Source organism: Trematomus bernacchii, unplaced genomic scaffold (genome assembly GCF_902827165.1).
Source record: "Trematomus bernacchii unplaced genomic scaffold, fTreBer1.1, whole genome shotgun sequence".
In the NCBI taxonomy this organism is placed as follows: Eukaryota; Metazoa; Chordata; class Actinopteri; order Perciformes; family Nototheniidae; genus Trematomus; species Trematomus bernacchii.
Window position 1 is genome coordinate 10,134,064 of NW_022987593.1, and position 20,947 is coordinate 10,155,010.

Here is a 20,947-nt window from a genome sequence, read left to right on the forward strand (position 1 = left end):
TGCACATCTTTGAGCATTTAGGTGGAGTAGCTAAATGTTTATTTTTAGAATCCTCGTATGTGCGTTTATTATGGACAAACGACTTTAAAAAAAAAAAAAAATCTTTTTATATTATGTAAGCGTGAGATAAAACATTATAAAAATCCCATACAAAGTACCTCCTTGCTTATTTAGTTATAAATCATTCCAATCATTTTAAGTATTCTCACACATTTATAGCAATTTGTGTCAAACAAATAGTTTTCTATTAAAAACATACATTTAACAAAAAATATATCTCAATATTTATAAATAAGAACTTGATTCGATCTTTTTTAACTACGAATACTTTGCTTTGTAAGTACTGGTCACAGATCAGTTAAGTCATTTAGCCAGTCACGGCTCTGAGACACGATCACGCAGCAAAACTGACATCAGATCAGTTTAGTTTGCCCCGTTATGACGACTGACTGCGGAAATACGTCATTACGTCGACGCTGACGTGGCGGCTGGGTGGGAAGCTCTTCCCGATTGTTGTGCTAAGCCGGGGTCCTCCATTCACTGGAGATACCTGTACAGTGACCAACAAATAAAAATACCTGTACTATCAAATCAAAAGTCGAGCATTTGGTCGTTTTGTGTGTGTTTTAAAATAAAAAGGTAGCCGGTTGACTCAGGCGCTGACTGCTGGCAGCCATGGAAACGTGTGGCAACTCGAACAAGAAACAGAAGCTAGCCAACGCTGCTGAAAACTGGGTGAGTTTTTCTTTTGCTAAGTTTTGTTTATTCGACACCATTCATCAATTCGACTAACCGGCTACTAATAAGCTAACAAGCTACCTGGCCAGACTACCAGCTAATGAGATATCTTAAAATTATCCTGTTATAGTAACCGTTATGCTAGTGCTACATTTAAATCCTTCTTTGCTAATAGCGCCGAGACAGGAGAGTGGTTAAGGATTTAACTGCTGCCCTACACCGTTAATAAGAAAACACCAACTTCTTGTTTAATTTAATTTAACAGTGATATCATCAACTACACATTGTGGATCCTACATCAGTGCAATTGTTTGTTTGCTTTCAACTGCTTATTCCAGGTGACCTACTGCCAGAAGTGTATTGTTAAGTTAAAGAGTGGAAGAATACTTTGTTACAACAAAAAGTTCTGCATACAACATAGTACAACATAATTGGCATCAAAAGTATATATAGTATATATATATATACTTAAAGTACCAAAAATGTCCCATTTTAGAATCATACTAATTTACTGGATTTTGATTGTTCGTGCATTAATGTGTTCATCACTGCTGCTGAAGGTGGAGCTAATTTAATTATCTTAACCTATCATTTTATATAATAGATAATGTTTTAGATATTTTTAGTTTATAATCTAAATATGTAAAGTAATCAGTAAATAATTTTGTTAAATAAATGAAGTAGAGTAAAAAGTAGAATATCTGCTGCCAAGATGAAGTGGAGTAGAAGTATAAAGTACAAGTCCCCCCTAAATGTACTTCAATACATTACACCACTGCCTAATTTGTATGAAATCAGATCTCATTTAATTGTAACTTCTTTAATACATACTTAGACATATGTGCTACAGCTTCTGGTTCTCTATATGACACTAAAGAACTTGACATTTAAAAAAAGTACACTGTAATACTAACATTTATATAATCAGGTCCTCCGAGATACAGCAAACAAGCTGTAATATACCAGACAAACGTACAGAGCTAGAACAATTAGGCGATTAACAACAAATAAGACAACCGCTTTGATAATCCTTAAAAACAGACATTTGTAAATGCCATTACATCAAAGAAGCTTTATCAAACTCACTTTTCTTTAAAAAAATGTTGATATCCTTTCTTTTTATTTTGAGTCTTTTTTCTTAACTTGTATATTTGCGTGACCTTAAGAAGGCTGAATTAAAAGTTAATCTGTATCATTTCAGGGAATGCAACGTGCAACTAATGTCACCTATCAAGCTCATCATGTCAGTCGAAACAAGCGCGGGCAGGTTGTGGGCACAAGAGGAGGATTCAGAGGGTGCACCGTCTGGCTGAGTGGTAGGTTATGTCATTATTAAGCTGTCCTTTCTGCATCTGTACATGTTTTTGCTTTTTTAATGCAGATTTGTTGCTTTTTCAAGGTTTGTCGGGTGCAGGTAAGACCACAGTGAGTATGGCACTGGAGGAGTACCTGGTGTGTCACGGTATTCCCTGCTACTCACTAGATGGCGACAACATCCGTCAGGGACTGAACAAAAACCTAGGCTTCAGCCCTCAGGACCGTGAAGAGAACATTAGACGTATCGCTGAGGTGGCTCGGCTTTTTGCTGATGCTGGGCTGGTCTGCATCGCCAGCTTCATCTCTCCCTACGGCAGGGTGAGTGACTCTGCAGAGAGAGCATCAGCGCTTTAACGAGAGGAACAGATAACACAGGGATAAATATGGTCGGACCTTACTGATGCTATATGAAATGTGACGGTTGTTTTGTTATAAAATCTTTGTTGAGCCACATTTGAATGACATCTCCAAAAATGTTGGACTGTTTTTGAATTACTAATTGATCTTTGTGTGATAATGATGCCATTACTGATCATGTCAGGGATTAATGAAACAATTCAATATCAGTTTTAAGTTTCGAAAATAATAATTGAAGATAAAAATATCCCTGCAGTGATTATGTTATTTTAATTTTTATTAAGATATATACATCCATCATTACACACATTTCTGTTTAGTTACAACAAATCCAGTTGAGGCATGCTTTGTATTCCTCGCACTTTATGTAAGCAAGTCATGTGTGTAACTCAATGTGTTTTTTTGTCTGTCAGGACCGCCTCAACGCCAGGAAGATCCATGAGGCGGCAGGGCTCCCTTTCTTTGAGGTGTTTGTGGACGCTCCACTGGATGTCTGTGAGCAGAGGGACGTGAAAGGGCTGTACAAGAGAGCCAGAGCCGGGGAGATAAGAGGTGCATTATGGTTTCATACTGTTGATTATTAACATATTACTTTGACTTTAAAGACACACAGTCATATTGAAATTACATATGATACTTCTTTTATGAATGCAAATGTAAAAGAGAATATTTAACATGTAAATGCTATAATTTCCAAGACTTTTATATATGTTTGTACAAATGTTTCACATGTAAAAATACTCAGAAATGACTTGACGGTGACCTAAAACTGATGCATCACTGTCAGAGGAAGTATCTCATCACATTGTGGTGTGTTATGGTTCTTTCAGGGGAGAGATCTCACTGTGCTTCCTGAGTTTTGTATCATATCTGTACATCAGATTGCCATTTGTTCGAGTTTCCATTCTGTCTTTGGTTGAAACATTATTCGTCATTGAGATGGAATTCAGTCCTGACCTGTTCTCTGTAGCTTCACTGTAATCCCTAAAATAATTCTGCTTTATTTTTCTAACCAATGGCAATTTTCTGACTGCAAACTCTGCTAAACTTACTTATGTCGTAATTCTTGATATAAGAATACGGAGAAAAGTAGTTTCTTATTGTGTACTTTTGAGAGAATAGATTTCAAACTGCTTTAACAGGATATCAGTTTCATACAGTGTCCATTGCAAATCCATCCAATAATGGTAAAGGAACAAACCTAAGCTTTTCATGTTGATAAGCTGATATTTTGCCAATAAGACAAAGCTCAGACTGGGCATTTATTCGTCTTTATTTCCTCAGGTTTCACAGGGATAGACTCGGAGTACGAGAAGCCGGAGGCTCCAGAGCTGGTGCTGAAGACCGACTCCTGCACCGTGAACGACTGCATACAGCAGCTGGTGGACCTGCTTCAGGAGAGGGTGAGGGGAGGATACGGCATGATATGTTTAATATAAGTGCAGAGGCGCGGAAAGGTATTTTGAGTGGGGGTGCTGAGGTGCTGTCCGATGTGCTAATTACGCACAGGGGGGGGGGGGGGTGTGAGACGTTGAGATACACCGAGCAAAACCACACACACAGTGCATAACAATGGACTCCAGTGCACGCTATTACGGGCACTATAGAGCACGCACAAAAGTGCGAGCACATCTATTAAGATGTAAAATATTATTTTACCAACACTGTGGAATTGACATTCATTGAAGTAGGCTGTCAAGGCATTGCTAATTCCTGGCTACATATTACACAGATTCTGCGTAATAATGCCCTTCCCCTGCATCTTCTATTTCAATCTTTTTAGCGGATTTAGCATTTTTAGTGAGAAAGAATTCCGAGATACGTTTTCGCGCCATGTCGGTTACTTGTCACTTGTGTTGTGCGTCACGTTAAAAGTAGCCGACTAAAAACTAACAAAACACATTTTTTCCACATCTTTTAGATTTTTCTTCCCTGAAGCTAAATCATTTATTATATAGTTTAAAATGATCATTTGAATAATAATATATAATATAAAATATATCTCAGGCACAATGAAATGAAATAAAATAAAATATGTAACAAAATAAAATGTGCAGACAGAGGAGCTCCTAGCCTGCCGCTAGGGGGTGCTGCAGCGCCCTCAGCACCCCCCTTCCCGCGTCCCTGTATAAGTGTATCAAACTTAAAATCAGCTACCATTGGTGTTTATTGGCTATTTTTACTTAAAAGAATATGTGTGTGACCATAACAAACACAGCTAGTGGGCTCATAGTGCCGCCGTGAGTTGCAGCCTGTGTAGCAGCTCTCCTTGTTCTTGTCTTTTCTCTTTCTTTCCCTCACTACTCTTACTTTTTAGTGGATTTAGTTTAATAATCTGTGTGAATCTGTGCTGTCCGGTTTTTCATCCTTACCCTGTCGCTGTTAAACCACTGGATTTCCCCATGCGGATTAATAATCTTATTTTAGTCTAGACTTGATACATAATTACTCAATGAGCCACTAGGGGGCAGTGAAGTTTCATATTTGAATGAATGTAGATGTGACTGCAAACTGCATCATGAAAATCAATAATTATTTTTCTGAATAGTAAGTCTAGAATATGCAGGTTGTTTTGTTCATTATGTAATATTGCGTTCACGTCTCTCTCTATATATTCTATAATTTATTGCATTCTATTTCAATGTTAATTACTGCTTTATTTTATTGCTATCTAACTATATTTTTTATTACAGTGTTCTTAATATAGTTCGCTATGTGTGTGTGCTTTTAATTTTTTAATTACTTTTATGTATGCAACACGACACCTAGTCAAATTCCTGGTACGTGTGAACCTACCTGGTAATAAACCCGTGTCTGATTCTCCTGCAGGATATAGTTCCTGTTGATGCTTCTTATGACGTGAAAGAGCTGTACGCGCAGGAGAACAAACTGGACCTGGCTAAAGCTGATGCAGAGACTCTGCCTGCTGTACAGATTGGGAAGGTAAATAACTACTTATAGCCTTTCTATGATCTGTAAATGTGTTATTTATCTTTCCACCGACTCGTTTGAACTGCATATAATAAGTTGTTGGTCCCTTGTAAACCTCTGTGTGTGTGTGTGTGTGTGTGTGACCCTCAGGTGGACATGCAGTGGGTGCAGGTGCTGGCTGAAGGCTGGGCCACTCCTCTGAACGGCTTCATGAGAGAGAGAGAGTATTTGCAGTGTCTTCACTTCGACTGTCTCCTTGACGGTAAGATGGCATTTACTTTTTAAAGGAAAAAGTCAGAGCTGCTGTTCTTGAGAAAGGCACTAGGTGGAGATGAGTGCTCACAAAATGGTTTACTCTAGGTTTTCTGTCTTGACATCAGAACACATTTCTTACATACATTATATATCACCATGAAATTCAAGATGTGTTCTCAGTTAACCCGTCCTTTTAGTTTAAGCTATAATTCACAAGTGTTTATTATTTGACACATGAGTTCTGTGTTATTTGTGTCAATTGAACCTCAAATGTCTGTCTTTGTGTTTCTTTTTGACTTTTCTCTGATACAAATGGAGCTAACTTTACTAACTACTCCTTCCCTGTGTCCTTGTAATGTATGTTTTTTACTGTTTGATGTGCTTAAACATTTGTTTCTTGCGAGCTGGCATGCTAAAGAAATGCTTCATATGCTCGGGAACGATTTAGAAGCAACATTTTAAGACTGATAATGTTGAATACCAAAGGTCTCAGGAAGGCCTTGTTTTTTTTGGCACTTTGAAAACGCCGAAAAACAAATATCACATTGGGTGCAGTCCCATGGTGTTATTACAGCAACTTTACATGTATTGTTTGAATTTCCAAGAGAAAGTCAATTTAGTTATTATTGCTAGTATGTCCACTCAAACCTTAGTTGTGTGTTGTAATACGAAATGTCTTGCTTCACACACAGAGCGAAAAAATACATTGAATAAATTGACAGATAATAGAGTACCACAGTGACGCGTCCTAAAACCCGGAAGTAAGTTAGCATTTTACCACTACCGGTTCCTTCGACAAAAACCAATGCAATTTCTCCATAGGATTTTGGAAAATAGCTCGAAATAAGGTCTGTGGTTGACACGCATTGAAGAGACAGATCTATCATGTCTACTCTACTTTTATAATGTTCGAATCATAAATCTAATCGATGGATTTATGATCGATAGATTTATGATTAGAAGATTACTGCGTCACTGTGGCACTCTATATAGCCTGTATTTAATTTTAAGATTTGTACCGGTATATATCACGACTGCTCTCCTCACTTAAAGATAAAACCAAGTTTTTACAACTTAATGATTTGACCTCTTTCCTCAGGAAGATAGCTAGCCTGAGAATCTGAGCTGCCAAAGGGCAAACATATATATTGATGTAAGAAGTCTTGATTCCACTTTTCCTGTTTGTCTGGAGGAAGAGGGACACAGAAGAAGAAGCTTCCGTATTGATTGTTACCGTAAACCACCATTTGTCCATTTTCACTTCCTCAGTGGGACTTGACAGTGACAGAATGATATCACAGTGAAAGGATTGATCGCCTATAACACTAACACTGGCTGGGAAGCAGAAAACGGCATGTCTGACTAATCAAATAGTCTGCACAAATAAACAGAGACCAGAATCCAAGCTTGTGTCTCTCTCTCTCTCGGACATTTGGCAGTCTTGTTGCTGTGTTTTATTGAAACCAGCTGTACGCTCTGCACTGTGACAGAGGGGACGAGAAGAGAGTCAAAGAGGAGGGGGGGGGGGGGGGGGGGGGCAGCAACAGTCAACTTTCCCTCCTGTTTCCACTGCTTTTGATCTGATGTGATGTGAAAAGCGTGCCGTGTCCAAATGTTTTCATTAACCTGGAAGGCAGAATGAAGCCTCCGACAGAGCGCTGTCACTGCACAGCTCAAATGATAGAAAGGGAAAGGGTCAAGCTCCAGCTTAGCTTAAGAGGGGAGTTTTCTCCTCTTGCTTCTTAAATTGCAGCCTTTTAAAACTCACTGTAGCCTGTAGTTAAGCTGTATACCCCCCCCCCCCCTTTAGCCTGAAGGGGTACAGAATGGAAACTTGATCAGAATAGCTGAGCTGTGTTATTGAGTATACTAACCTTTGAACGTTTTAACATGCCTTTTATGTAGGATATCTGTTCTGAGTGTCACAGTGCTTTGCGTTGGGATCCTTTACATTGTTTTTCTTGGATCCTTATCCACTATAAAAGAGGCCCTGTGGAGTTTCTTACAAACAAAAGTTCAGTTTACATCCCAATAAAACATTGTCTCCGTCCTTAAGGTTTAACAATCACTTTGAATATATGTACTCCCCCAGTAACAGTTGTAGAGACAATCGTTTGAACATATTTGAAATGGGGCAATGTTTATATCAATGTTTGATAGCTTCCAGTTGCCTGCTTCACTTCTTGTTGTGTTATTCCCACCAAATGCCGATCATTGGAAAAGCTTCAGAATTGAAGCCGGACTTTGTATTGTGTTGCCCGCTCTGAGCATGCATGATATGACGGGGGCACACTCACAAACACGTTGCTCCAATATGCCAGTAGTGGTCATGAACTTCACAGAGACCCATTTAGATCTTAAATCCCAAGATAATAAAACTTCCATGTATTTTTCCACCATAACTCGATTTGTTGATCAGCCTGATAACAAATGTCTATATTCTCTCGTTTTAGCTACAAAAATATGGGGAGTTGACATACTTCCCAGTCATGATAAATGGATTTAATATATTTAGCCTTATATCCCTAAACTATACATGATAGTAAACTAATCAAGTAAAATAAGCAATTCAAATATGTAACCTTTGACTTTTGGAAGTACTAATGACCTTTTCTTTTCGACTGGCAGATTATTTGATAGTAAAAATAACAGTTTGTTTCAGACTTTGTGTATTTTGCCTTTTCATAATAAGCTTTGTCCCCTACTAAAAATATTCATGGTTTTTAATTTCCCTAGGTGGTGTCATCAACTTGTCGGTGCCCGTAGTGCTGCCGTTGTCCACTTCAGATAAAGAGCGTTTAGACGGAGTGACTGCCATGGCTTTGGTCTACCAGGGCAAGCGAGTGGCCATCCTCCGCAACCCTGAGTTTTATGAACACCGCAAAGAAGAACGGTGCGCTCGCCAGTGGGGCACCACGTGCAAGGACCACCCCTACATCAAGGTACAAATCATTATTCTAACTCTTCAAACTTTTGGAGGCTAATATGTTGGAATCCCCGAGTGTTTAGAGTACAGAGCAGCATCGCAGAGCTGCAGACAGTGTGTCTCAGTGTGCTGTTTGATAAACACTCGGCATGTGAAAGCAAACTGCCTCCCTGGCTCCGGCGCTGATCGAACACAGATCCGAGCTGGCCTCTTCCACACTTATGGAAAGACTGAATAGGTGGAAGATCTTTTCTCACACTCTGTCAGGACGCCCAGTATAATCACTTGATCTTTCCGGTCCACCCTCATTTTGCAGGTGTTATATTTGGATGCTGAGTCTCTGAGTGTGAGATTGTACCGCTGCCAGCTTCCACCTTTCCGCTCACCCAACCGTTCTCCAAATATCCCCCGGAATTGTTTCCATCTGTCTCCTATCGACTGCGCTGGGGCTCAGGTAGACTCGGTGGCGAGATTACGTCCTGAAATTATCCTGCTCACCCTGCGGAAAAGTGTCACTGGCTTGTAGCTGGAAACGAACGGAACAGTCTGGTGTTACAGACAGATATAGTCATCACGTTGACTTTTATAAATCCATCTCTGTTGACTGGAAGTGAAGGTTACTTTCAAAAGCTGCTCCTCTGTCTGGCTAATTTGAAATCCCTTTGTTTTCAGGATTAATACAGTTGGTTGGCCGCGTGTATCATGGCATAGGTGAAAAACAAAACTGATACTAACCTCTGAGGTATTTAGTGATTTCACCCTCTGGGGTCAGATTATGTGTAAACCTCATTGGCTCATTTTTAAAGCCCTATGCCTCTAAAAATCCTGGATGGAGATTAACTGGAGCGCCAGGCGGCAGCTGTCTCAATATTTCAACGCGCTTCGAAGTAATTTTCCACCTCAGCCGATATCGTTTTTGTCTCACCTTGTTCATGATGAAATCTGGCTTGGTAATACGTTATAGGATGCCAGTTTCATAAATTAGTACCATAACTCTCCATTTTCAACACCTGAGGCTTCAACCCCTGTATTTCCTCAACTTTCATTCTGTATCCACTCAGCTGAAAATGTGTGTTCAGCTTGCCATGATTAAGGTGTCACTCATAAAAGAGTGTGTGTATGTATACATAAGTGCATGTTCAACTCCCTGCAGTGGAGCCAGTCTGTCAGCACACCTCTGCCCTGGAAGTTAAGCTTTTTTTTTTTTTTCACCTTGTCTCTTTCCGCTCAGAAACGACCTGCTCCATATTATATGTCGTTAATCCACTTTTTCCTGTTTACCTGTCTGTCAGTCAGACAGGAGCCCCCTTCATCGGAAACCATGGTGTAGTGTGTTTATTTGGCTAGGGCCCTTTTCACATGTGAAGTCCTGGGGGCACTTATAGCGCTTAAACAGAGCACATGTGTACGTGTAGACCTTCTCTTTTGATCTATCCACGCAGACGTATATGTTCGATTGACTTATGTTGAGGTAAAAAAATGTCTCTGTCGATCTCTCCAAAGAATAAGAGTGATACGCTTATTTCATGACTCTTCTCGGGCCAGCACTGGACGTATTGGATTAATTGGAGTTTGGAAAGCTAATCACGACATGTTTCTAAAAGCTTCCTATGACAGCGCCAACTTGTTATTGATCAAATCACGTAGACACCTCTGCTGCTGACCACTTTCTGATTTCTATGTATACTTTGCCAGCTTAAACTGAAACCAGCCTGTGTGGGTCTCTGGATCAAAGAGAATTCTTTTGTTGTTGCATATTTCCACATGATACATTACATGTTAAATGAAGGAAGTGAAATCTTTTTGTTATCTACTTAAAATAAGTCTTCTTCCCAATGCGTGCACACTTCATGTTTCATTTGTAGCATTTGTTTTGAGTTCTCTCCTCTGGAGCTGGAGCCGTGCTTTTTTTATTACCGAGCCTGTAAAGAATTGTCACTTTGTATCACATTAACATCCCACAGACCGGTCTTTTCTGTAACTCTAGCTACGGTCTCATAAATGCCACAGGGCGGAAGATATTGCCCGAATCAATAGCAGCCTTCCTGAGCACTTCTGTGATATGTGGGATTAATCTCTTGCTCATCAGCAGGTTTTATTGTGAAATACAACCTCATTTTGTCTCTGTTCTGGTATTGAAACAAAGTTAGTAGACGTGGCCAAATGAAGAGAAGTGGGCATGCAGAAGTCTTGTTGACTGTTTAACGACACAAGGTGACTCTTGAGTTATGCCAGTGTGTCCTAGCTGCAACTGGGTCATAACTCCGGGTTCCTTTTTTTATTAGAGCTCACGCTGGCCTGGTTCCAGCACGGTGAAGCTTTTATGGACCGCAGTGTCTTAAGTCTGGATTATGTTTGAGTTGTGTTCCCTGTCACGATCGCTGTGATTCCTATTTCAGATGGTGATGGAAAGTGGGGACTGGCTGGTCGGGGGAGACCTGCAGGTTCTGGATAAGATCTACTGGCACGACGACCTCGATCAGTACCGGCTGACGCCCACTGAGCTGAAACAGAAGTTTAAAGAAATGAACGCAGGTATGGGCCAAGTTCGGTTGTTTATAAAACGGCAAAGTGATCTTGAACCAAGGACTTTTAGAGAGACAGTAGTGGTGTACAGTATGGAGGGACGGGACCCCGTTGATTCCTAGGAAAGTTGCTCATTGGCGCATGAAGCGTTTTCCGATCTCCTGTCTCGGCTCAGTCAAATGAATGGACTTTGAAATGAACTTTTAGACCCTAATGATTCAAAAAGGGATATCCAAGTGTCTGTCCTGGGTGGTTGATTCAGTTAAAATAAATATCCACTGATTTACAGACGTCTCTTTTCCAATGTTAGTAAATGGCAAAGTATTTTTTGGCCCAACGATGTCACGGACTGATACCATAGTTGTAGTACCACCGTTTGGCCACTACAGAAGGTATTTAACCCTTGACAATGGTAAATTATGTCCCTTGAGTCTGCTACATAGTAACAGCATTTTTAAGCTGCTACCTTTTATTGTTCTTATAAGATGAAGACACACTTCTTTGTTTAATTCTTGGGGAAAATGAAGGGACACAGAGTAGGAAAGTCTCTGGTGTGATTCAGTCCTTCACTTCATGTGGTTACAGTAGTTAGGCTGCTTGATTATCTCCGAGTACACTGTGGCCTTTTGTTTGTTTTTTCACAGATGGTCAAAGTTTAACAAACTCACATTCCTTTTTGCTTCTTCTAGATGCTGTATTCGCCTTCCAGCTCCGCAACCCAGTCCACAACGGTCATGCTCTTCTGATGCAGGACACCCACAAGCGCCTGCTCGAGCGAGGCTACCGCCGGCCCGTTCTGCTTCTGCACCCGCTGGGAGGATGGACCAAGGACGACGACGTGCCGCTGCCCTGGAGGATGAAGCAGCACGCCGCGGTGCTGGAGGAGGGCGTCCTGAACCCAGACTCTACCATCGTGGCCATCTTCCCTTCACCCATGATGTATGCCGGGCCAACTGAGGTAACGGTTATCAAGAGTGTTGTGTTTGCGGTTACATGCTTGAGATTTCTTTAAAATATAATATAATATGTTCCTCAAAACTGACAGGGAACACTATTCCCTACACACTATTGTGGCTGCAGCTCTGAGTAATGATACCAGATACACACAGGGGGAGGGCTGTCATATACTTGGTGTCTGCACATTTCTGAGAGTGTACAGGAAAAGGGGATTTGCAATTGTCTCTAGGCGCTCTGTTAAGTGTTCCCTTGCCGTACGAAAACCTCTTCGTGTGACTGAGCGTAGCTGTGTAGCTGGGAATCTTTTAAAGGTCCCATGTCATGGCCATTTCTACTGTTCATATTTCCATTGTTGAGGTCTACTAGAATAGATTTAAAATGTGCAATTTTCCAAAATCACATTGGTTTCTCATACAGCATCTCTGTATAGTATGTGAATTCACTGTCTGTCCTAAACGGCTTGTTGGAGCTCCTGCCCCCCCCCCCCCTCCCTGTGAGCCCAGTGTGCTCTGATTGGTCGGGACGTTGCGAGGCTTGCTGCTGCTCGCCGCTGCTGCGAGGAGAGGACAGGTTTCCGGGTCGGCGATATAGCGAAACACAACGAAACTCATCCTGAGCACACACAAACACTCACAGCCGAAGTAAAAACAATAAGTGTGGCTTGATATTGAGTAAGAAAAAGGTTTATAACGCTGTGAGAATGGATCTGCGGAGAGCATTTCTCCGCGATCCCAACTCGTCTATTACCAGCGTTCAGGGAGCTCTATGCACGTCAATGGGGACTCCCTGTTAGTTAGCCAAGGGATCCTGGTGTGTGAGGTGCTCCGCGGATTGGTCCATTTACTTTTTCTGGCCCTCCAAAATCGAGGTTCTGACCGGGCCAACAACCGGGCTGAATATGCTAAACTAGTGACGTAAACACTCTCGACTGCTGAATGGTCAGAGAGAATCGCTGACAAGGGGGCTACAGCTACAACAAAATGAACATATTTGACCGTGATATAATTGTAATACACGTTTCAAAATGATGCCGAAGTAACAACATACTGATACCGGTTAGTAAAATCCATGAATTAATGCTTTGACAAGTCTGCAGACGAGACTTTTAAAATGTGTGTTTTCTAAATGGAGATTGGCTAAGCTAACGCAGTATATGCTCCGACCGTCCACACTCACAACAACGGCCTACAGACATAAATAAACCAGCGACTGTATTCGCCATGACACAGACAGTCTGTGGTTTGTACTCGTTTAACTTTTGTCTAGTTTCTGAACAGATATGAGGAGTTGTGAGCTCTGAGTGCTAACAGCTAACGGCTAATGGTTTTGTGGTTCGCATTGAAGATGATGTCACGGCTCCGCCTACACTGCGTTACTATAGTTACTGCCCCAGCTACTAAACTGTAATGGAAACGCAGGATAAAGTGAGCCTGGCCTACCAAGGCCTAACTATACCGTACTAAGCCGTGCGAGGCCCTGCAGTGGATATGCGCCATTAATAGCTGGTAAAGAGTAATTTAGAGATGTAGCCGTTATTAATGATAAACACAAAACATCAGTGCCTATACTAAATGAAAGTTCCGGAGGGAGTTTGGCTGGCTAGAGGTGGCTGAGTACTACTAAAAAGTGAGAATGGTAAGTGTAGGTAAATTAAATTCAGTTTTACTGTGTGAGCATATGTACAAATACACAGTGCAGGTTTAGTGCCCTGCTCAAGGACACCTTGCCATGAGGTGAACTGGCCCCTCTCTAGCTACCTGTCCACACTCACATTTTGTCTGATCGGGACTTGAACCGGTCATCCTCCGGTTCCCAAGCCAAATCCCTACAGACTTGAGCTACTTGCACATCTCTCATACACACTGTGCTTTCCAGCCCCTATCTTTTGGCATGTTCCTTTTAGTGTTTGTGTGTAAAATAACAGCTAATCAGCTACTATTGCTAACAATGACTGACATAGCTAACGTTAAAACTTAAGATTCCCGGCTTGTCTGTCCCAACTTCTCCAGCTCTGCTTACTGAATACCTATTACGAATGGCACCATTAGATATTAAAGCAGCCACAGCAAGTTAGCCACAGAAAGCTGGATCCAAACATTATTAAAGAAAGACGCTATCGGACAAACCGTTCAAAATACATTGTAAAAAAAGAAAAGAAAGTATTTCTCTACTAGCCTTTGAAACAACACATAAATACAAAACTTTTCCCAGCGGTATTTTGATGTTTGCTATCTGTTCTTCTTTCCCACAGGTTCAGTGGCATTGCAGATCTCGGATGGTGGCCGGAGCCAACTTTTACATCGTGGGCCGCGACCCCGCCGGCATGCCGCACCCCGACACGGGGAAGGATCTGTACGAGCCCACTCATGGCGCCAAGGTGCTCACCATGGCTCCGGGCCTCATCACCCTGGAGATCGTTCCCTTTAAGGTCGCCGCTTACAACAAGGTCAAAAGAGCAATGGACTTTTACGACCCCAAAAAGTGAGTACTTGTTTGTGTTATAACTGTCATCTGTAAAATGCCTGACGTCTTGTTTCCCATAGTCTGTAAGTTTATTAGGGTGATGAAATCCAGGAACCGTTTGAGTGTAAAGCGGAAGTGCTCACTCATGTTAAATTAAATAGCCTATTAGTAGACTTACTCCAGAGTAATACGTCACATTTAGGCCAATTAGAAGCAGCCTTAACCTAAATTAAATGATCTAGATAAATAACTAATTAGGCTTGTCTTGTTTAAAACCTTTCATCCATTTCTCTTCGTCTCTTTCAACAGTAAAACATCAAGCCAAGAGTAACAGCAATAGTTTTTAGTTTAAAGGTTTTCTGGATTATCCCAATCTTTGATGTTGCTCAGAAATGACAGAGCCCTGACATTAATTAAAGTCTGTGTACAGACACTGCCCACGACGACTAACTACAATCATGCAATCTCACTGCCTTGATGCAAGTTATGCAACTATAGGGAGGAAGTGTTTGGTGAGGAATGTGAAAACTAAATATCGCCAAACTAATCAAATTTGCTTTGTTTTCCATGATGCACGTTTAGTGCAAATTAACAGTTGATTGGAAACATCTCGTGCTCTTAGTGGTGCTAAGAATAGTTTGGTTTGAAGTACCACCAAGGCTTTGTTTAGCTACACTTCACTTTTCATTTTGACACGACCAGGTAAGGAGAGAAACAGTTTCGTGCTTTTTTCCTCCTGGGATAAAAAAAAAAATCAATCAATCATGTAGCGTGAAGCTGGCTTGAATTGATTAAAACTTTTTTTTAATTTGGTTGTCTTCTGTTACACATCTGTAACTGTCAGTCTTAATTATTATTGAGTTAATTAGCGAGGAAGCGCTTAAAAAACAAAAACCTTGTAACATATACTAGCAAGTGGTTTATGTACTTGTATATAACACCTTTAAAACCTTTGTAGTCTTTGGAACCCTCAAAGCACTTTGCAACACATGTCAACTTTTACTACTTCACTACACAAAGAGGCTGCCAATGTCCTCATCTAATCTAAATGCTTTTTTACACATACTTAAAAACTGGAGCAATTTCAGGTTCGCTGGCTTTCCCAAACAGTAGTATACATGCAGACTGGAGGAACGATTTTCAGACGACCCGGTCGACCTCCTTAGCTACGCTTAATACTAGTCAAAAAGAAATCCCCATATATAATAAAGAAACAATATTTTTTAATGTGTATATGTCACAAGATATATGTAAACTATACTGATTTTGTACAGTATATCAAGTGCGAAAGAAAATCTTGGAAAAAAGCCTCATTGTCCTTCAATGAACTAAACTAAAAGCATTTCAGAACGTCACGTTAAATCACTAAATCCCACCCTCCAGTAATATATATATGCGAATCTCATTGATCCAACGGCTTGATATCATCTTAGGGCTTAGAGCTGGAGGAAGAAATGCAAGATGGTTACTGGATTCCCACAGTCTGTACTCTGTAGTCATCACTCCGTTAGATTAATGGCATTCCTTTCTCTCATGCACGCTTACAGCACTTTGCCAAATATCAGGAGGAATATAAATGCTAATCACCAGCAATACCCCTCAATATTGCTCCAAAGTGTAATGGCTCGGATCGCTGCAAGCTGTTTCTCATTTGACACTGTACAAAAAACGCTCTCAAAAGAATTGGCCTGCAGCTCTTTTACCTCACGCCATGTGAACTGCTAGATCTTCTTCACAACTTCTTATTGTTTCCGAGCAACACAATGGGCTCTGTCATGTGATAGCAATTAGAAATGTGACTTCACAAACGGCAGGACCCTCTGTGAATGTCAGCTCCACGGAGATAAATGCACGTATCTGCTAACAAGATGTCTAAAACGGTCATGATTATTTCTGACAGCCATTTATCAACAATGCTAGTGAAGATGTGATGAAGTCGTGCCAGTTCTTCACCCGGCTCTTGGATGAAGTCTGTGCTTGGCTGCTCGCTTCAAACAAAGTTGCTCATATTGTTTCTGAGCTTAACATGCAGTGAGAAGCCGTCTGTCAGAGGGAGGGTGAAGAAACCATCAGAAGGTTTGAGAAATGTTTGGACGGGAAAAATCTGTGATCTGGTTTTGAAAAGAAGCTTTCGGACAATTCTTCCCGTCAGTACTTTTTAATAACCGATCACAGCTTCGTCCCTTCATTCAGACAGACAGTTTGAGGGTGGGAATGTTTTACAGTAGTGTGTGTGATACACAAAAGTGAAGATGATACAGGTTTTTTTTAACTAGCGTTCAGGGTTTTTCCTTTATTCACTGAATTGCAATTTTGGAAGTTTTCTTTCATAGAGAATGACAAAAAATTGAATTAAAAAGGAATACAAAACAATTTCTATCAGTAGGGTGAGGTATAGATATTTCTAATTCCTGCAGTCAATAAGGTTTTTTTTTTAAACATCCTCAAAGGGCACCAGTGAGAGTAGCTGACGCTTTAAGCTCTCATGTTATCATTAGTTTCTTCATGGTTGATTTAAAGTTGTTTGAGATGTTTGTTATTGGTTTTATCTACCCCTACTGTTCCCTCCCAACAATTTAGAAAATATGCTGGCATGAATATCTCAAAAACAAACAAGGTATTTTGAATGAACACAGGAATTTGACGGGTTTTTAAGACATTAATTATATACGTGTTATTGTACGGCTCTGCATGTGGGATTACAATATTTTTGTTGGCAGAAAGGTGTGTGTGTGTGTGTGTGTGTGTGTGTGTGTGTGTGTGTGTGTGTGTGTGTGTGTGTGTGTGTGTGTGTGTGTGTGTGTGTGGTGTGTGTGTGTGTGTGTGTGTGTGTGTGTGTGTGTGTGTGTGTGTGTGGTGTGTGTGTGTGTGTGTGTGTGTGTGTGTGTGTGTGTGTGTGTGTGTGTGTGTGTGGTGTGTGTGTGTGTGTGTGTGTGTGTGTGTGTGTGTGTGTGTGTGTGTGTGTGTGTGTGTGTGTGTGTGTGTGTGTGTGTGTGTGTGTGTGTGTGTGTGTGTGTGTGTGTGTGTGTGTGTGTGTGTGGTGGGTGTGTGTGTTGTGTGTGTGTGGGGTATTCTCACAGTATATCTCCAGCCACAGACTGATTTGTGAGGACTATTAAAGCAGCTGCCAGAAATGGTTTAGCTTATCAAAAAAGTTAAATCATATAAATATTCTCACACAACAACAGTCATCGTGTCTGTTTTCACTGGGTTGGATGTAGAGATCTCCAAAGCCTAAGTATCGGTATTTGGGGCGTAACTAGGCACATTTGAAGGGATCAGCTTAAATCATGCCGATCTTAACTCAATTTTACGGTTTCCTCGGTCTGCTTGTAACGCGGCCCTGCTCTACTTTACAGCAGCTAGGATTTAGCTAAATAATGTAATAATGATCCTGGTAGTGACGTTACTAGGTCTGTTGACAGGTTTGTGTGTCTTTTCATCTATAGATCGTATAGAAGTGCCCCTCTATAAGCATATTGTTGGGTCTTTGTAGGTTCAACAAATTCAATAGTGGGATAAGTAGCCTCTCCACATCAATTTCAGCAGTCACATTCCCCAAGTACATTTTTTTTCTTATAACCCGCCAAACATTTTAGGATTGCATTTGCAGAAATGCTAGCTAGCTGGCTGCTACGCCTGGTTGCACTTGATTCAAAAGCAGCAGGCGGTTATTGTTGGCTCCTTTTTGTTGTTCATAAGCATCTTTTTATTGATTGAAATATGTCTGTTACTCAAAACTCTTTTCTTCTTTGTCGTATTGCAGCAAGCAAGATTACGATTTCATCTCAGGCACACGAATGCGTAAGATGGCTCGAGAGGGAGAGAATCCTCCCGACGGCTTCATGGCCCCGAAGGCCTGGGCTGTGCTGAAGGATTACTATAAATCACTGGAGAAGGATTAAAGGTGGAGTCTCCGGTGAAACAAACATGAATACACATGTGATGTTTACCAGGATTAATGTGGGGACCACTGATCGTCTGTCAAACACCACGCTCTGGCTTCTGTCCGTGTCACTTTCACATCAACTGTCTATCATGTTTCTGCGCTCAGTTGTTTTTAAGTCTTACGACATTAGTGTTTTAACTGTATGTACTTTTTTTTAATCAACTAAACTCCCTCTGATGGTGAAATATAATAGGAAAGGTCAGTATCCTGCTGAATTAGTAATACAAAAAAACCCTAAACATTTCTTTACAATAGATGTTTGTGTTTCTCACTAACTTTGTATATTCTGATGACTGGTTAGAAAAAGTATTCTGTAAAAATTCAAAGATCAAGACCTGTATGGAAAGTACTGTTGACCAGTATTTGAATAGAAAGGGGATGAATGTTGAGTATTAATGATGTCCAAATTAAAAAGAAAAGTTGCTTTGTACTGTATGTTTGCATGTGGCAGTGTATCTAATGTAAAAGTCGAGTGCCTTGGTCTTCTGAAAGTGACTTCACATGATGTCTTGTTTGAATTAGGACACGCAGACACACACACACACCTGCTTCTTGTCACACTTGACTTTGCTACACTGAAATGGTCCATTAGTTCAAGTAATGGTCTGCAAAACAGATCAGTATTAAATATGTTTTATAAGGATATGCAACCCTAACCTTCCCAAACTTCGAGGAAACATTTTTTAACCTTTATATTTGTCAGAGTTAGTCTATTTATTCTGTTCTAACATTTTTCTTTTTAACCCTTGTGCATGTAGTTGTGGTGCTTTTTAAATCTCTCAACAGTCCTGCTATTTTGTTACATTTTCATCATTATCATGATTGTGTTTTTTTCTCTCGTGGGTTGCTAATATTTTCCATATGGTAATTCTCTTTTTAAGAGTTTCACTGTATAATCAGATGGTTGATGGTTACCACCAAGGAATCAGATTTGTAATCTTCCTTGTCCAATAAACCATTTTTAGCAAAAGAATTATGTTTACTTTTCCTTTTTGTAATCTTTGAGTTTGTTACTTGCGGAATGTTTTTTATTTTCACCCAAAGAGTTTTAAATGCATAACACATTCTCAAACAACTCCACTTGATTTTAAATGGCAACAAATCATTTCATGTTTTTCAGAAAACTCAACAGCATTGATGAGATGTCGTCAACTTTAAGCTGCATGTGAGGACTTAATAGTTCTGAATGTCTTTGTCTTCGTGACTAACTAAGTGCTTTTTTCCAATCGAGAACAGAGACTTCAAAACTTTATTTTCTAAGATTTTGTGGACCCTGCTTGTTGGACCTTTGGTGACCTCCAAGTTGGTCAATCAGCTGCATATTGGATGAGACAGACCTGCGAGTGACCCCAATCAGACTCAGACACACTGCACTGTATACAGAGAGCTGCAGCTGGCTCCCAGATGCAGTGAAAGTGGAACATGCAGGGTTAAATGGGACAGAGAAGAGTGGCGCTGTCAGAAATACCCTGGATACTTAATCTAGTCCAACTCCAAGATGTAATGAAGAGACCTGCCAGCAGCGATCTTTTCTACCTTTCACCAGATCTTGTTCAATCTCAAATGGTAATCAAGCTGGGTCCTCTGTACAACTTCAAAAGAAGAGCTGTTTTTTCACACAAAAAATGATCAAATGAAGTTGAAGAGGTTGCCTTGTGTGTTGTGTTGTTCTTTAAACTGTCTGGAGGAGATCAGATGCTCTCTGGGAAATGCAGGTGTCTGTTACTATGTTTATCTGTAATCTCCTGATGTTATCTCACGTGTTGCATGCTCACATTATTTTTAGTTCTGGGTGTTTTTCAGCTTGTTCGCCCCATAATCTGATCTTGCTTTGAAACGTGTGATCCGTCTGAGAGTGTGTTACACTGTGGCTTCATGCCAGAGTAAAAAGGTTGAAGAGACCAGAATAATTTATATAATTCTGACTGCTGTTTACACAATTTATGCCTTTTCTCACCTGCTGCACCACTTCATTTAATCTGGAGCAGCTGTTGTAAGGAATCTAGACATTAGTCATAAACAGGTATTGAAAGTGAAGGATGTTTTTATAGGATCCTGAGCTTAATGCCAAGTTAAATAGGTCTTAATAATGCAGATGTTGTCAGTAACTCAATGTTAAGCCTATATATAGTATAACAATAAAGGATAAATACTGATACATGACATATAAATATTGAAAATTACAGCTAAAATCCCAAAGTCTTTTTGATTTGATCGATTAGATTAAAGTAGGGTAGACATGTGGCTATTACCCGACTGAACAAAACGTGATCCGTCTCTTCAATTTGTGTCAACCACAGACCTTATTTCGAGCTATTTTCCAAAATCCTATGGAGAAATTGCATTGGTTTTTGTCGAAGGAACTGGAAGTGGTAAAATGCTAACTTACTTCCGGGTTTTAGGACGCGTCACTGGCACTCTATTTGTATTGTGATAGGCTAAGGGGCGGGACATCTCTAAGCGGTTGACCAATCACAACAGAGCCGGCCAGCTAACCAATCAGAGCAGACTGGGCTCTGGTTTCAGAC

General features: G+C 40.5%; 1 protein-coding gene across 1 annotated transcript; it reads left to right on the forward strand.

Annotated features, from left to right (window-relative positions):
* Positions 1-486: 486 nt before the first annotated feature.
* papss1 (3'-phosphoadenosine 5'-phosphosulfate synthase 1) lies at positions 487-20,070 on the forward strand. Its single transcript, XM_034129510.1, has 12 exons — positions 487-735; positions 1,940-2,054; positions 2,138-2,373; positions 2,826-2,964; positions 3,697-3,815; positions 5,242-5,355; positions 5,494-5,605; positions 8,335-8,540; positions 10,924-11,059; positions 11,740-12,008; positions 14,259-14,488; positions 18,237-20,070. The coding sequence occupies exons 1-12, from the start codon at positions 676-678 to the stop codon at positions 18,373-18,375; spliced, it is 1,875 nt and encodes a 624-aa protein (XP_033985401.1). The 5' UTR covers positions 487-675; the 3' UTR covers positions 18,376-20,070.
* The last annotated feature ends 877 nt before the right edge of the window (positions 20,071-20,947 follow it).

Bases quoted from the DNA above. Each gene is read 5' to 3' on its own strand.
- papss1 (XM_034129510.1), top strand. From the start codon at position 676: ATGGAAACGTGTGGCAACTCGAACAAGAAACAGAAGCTAGCCAACGCT. The intron at 2,374-2,825 runs GTGAGTGACTCT...TTTGTCTGTCAG, and splicing joins TCATCTCTCCCTACGGCAGG to GACCGCCTCAACGCCAGGAA. The intron at 12,009-14,258 runs GTAACGGTTATC...TCTTTCCCACAG, and splicing joins TGTATGCCGGGCCAACTGAG to GTTCAGTGGCATTGCAGATC.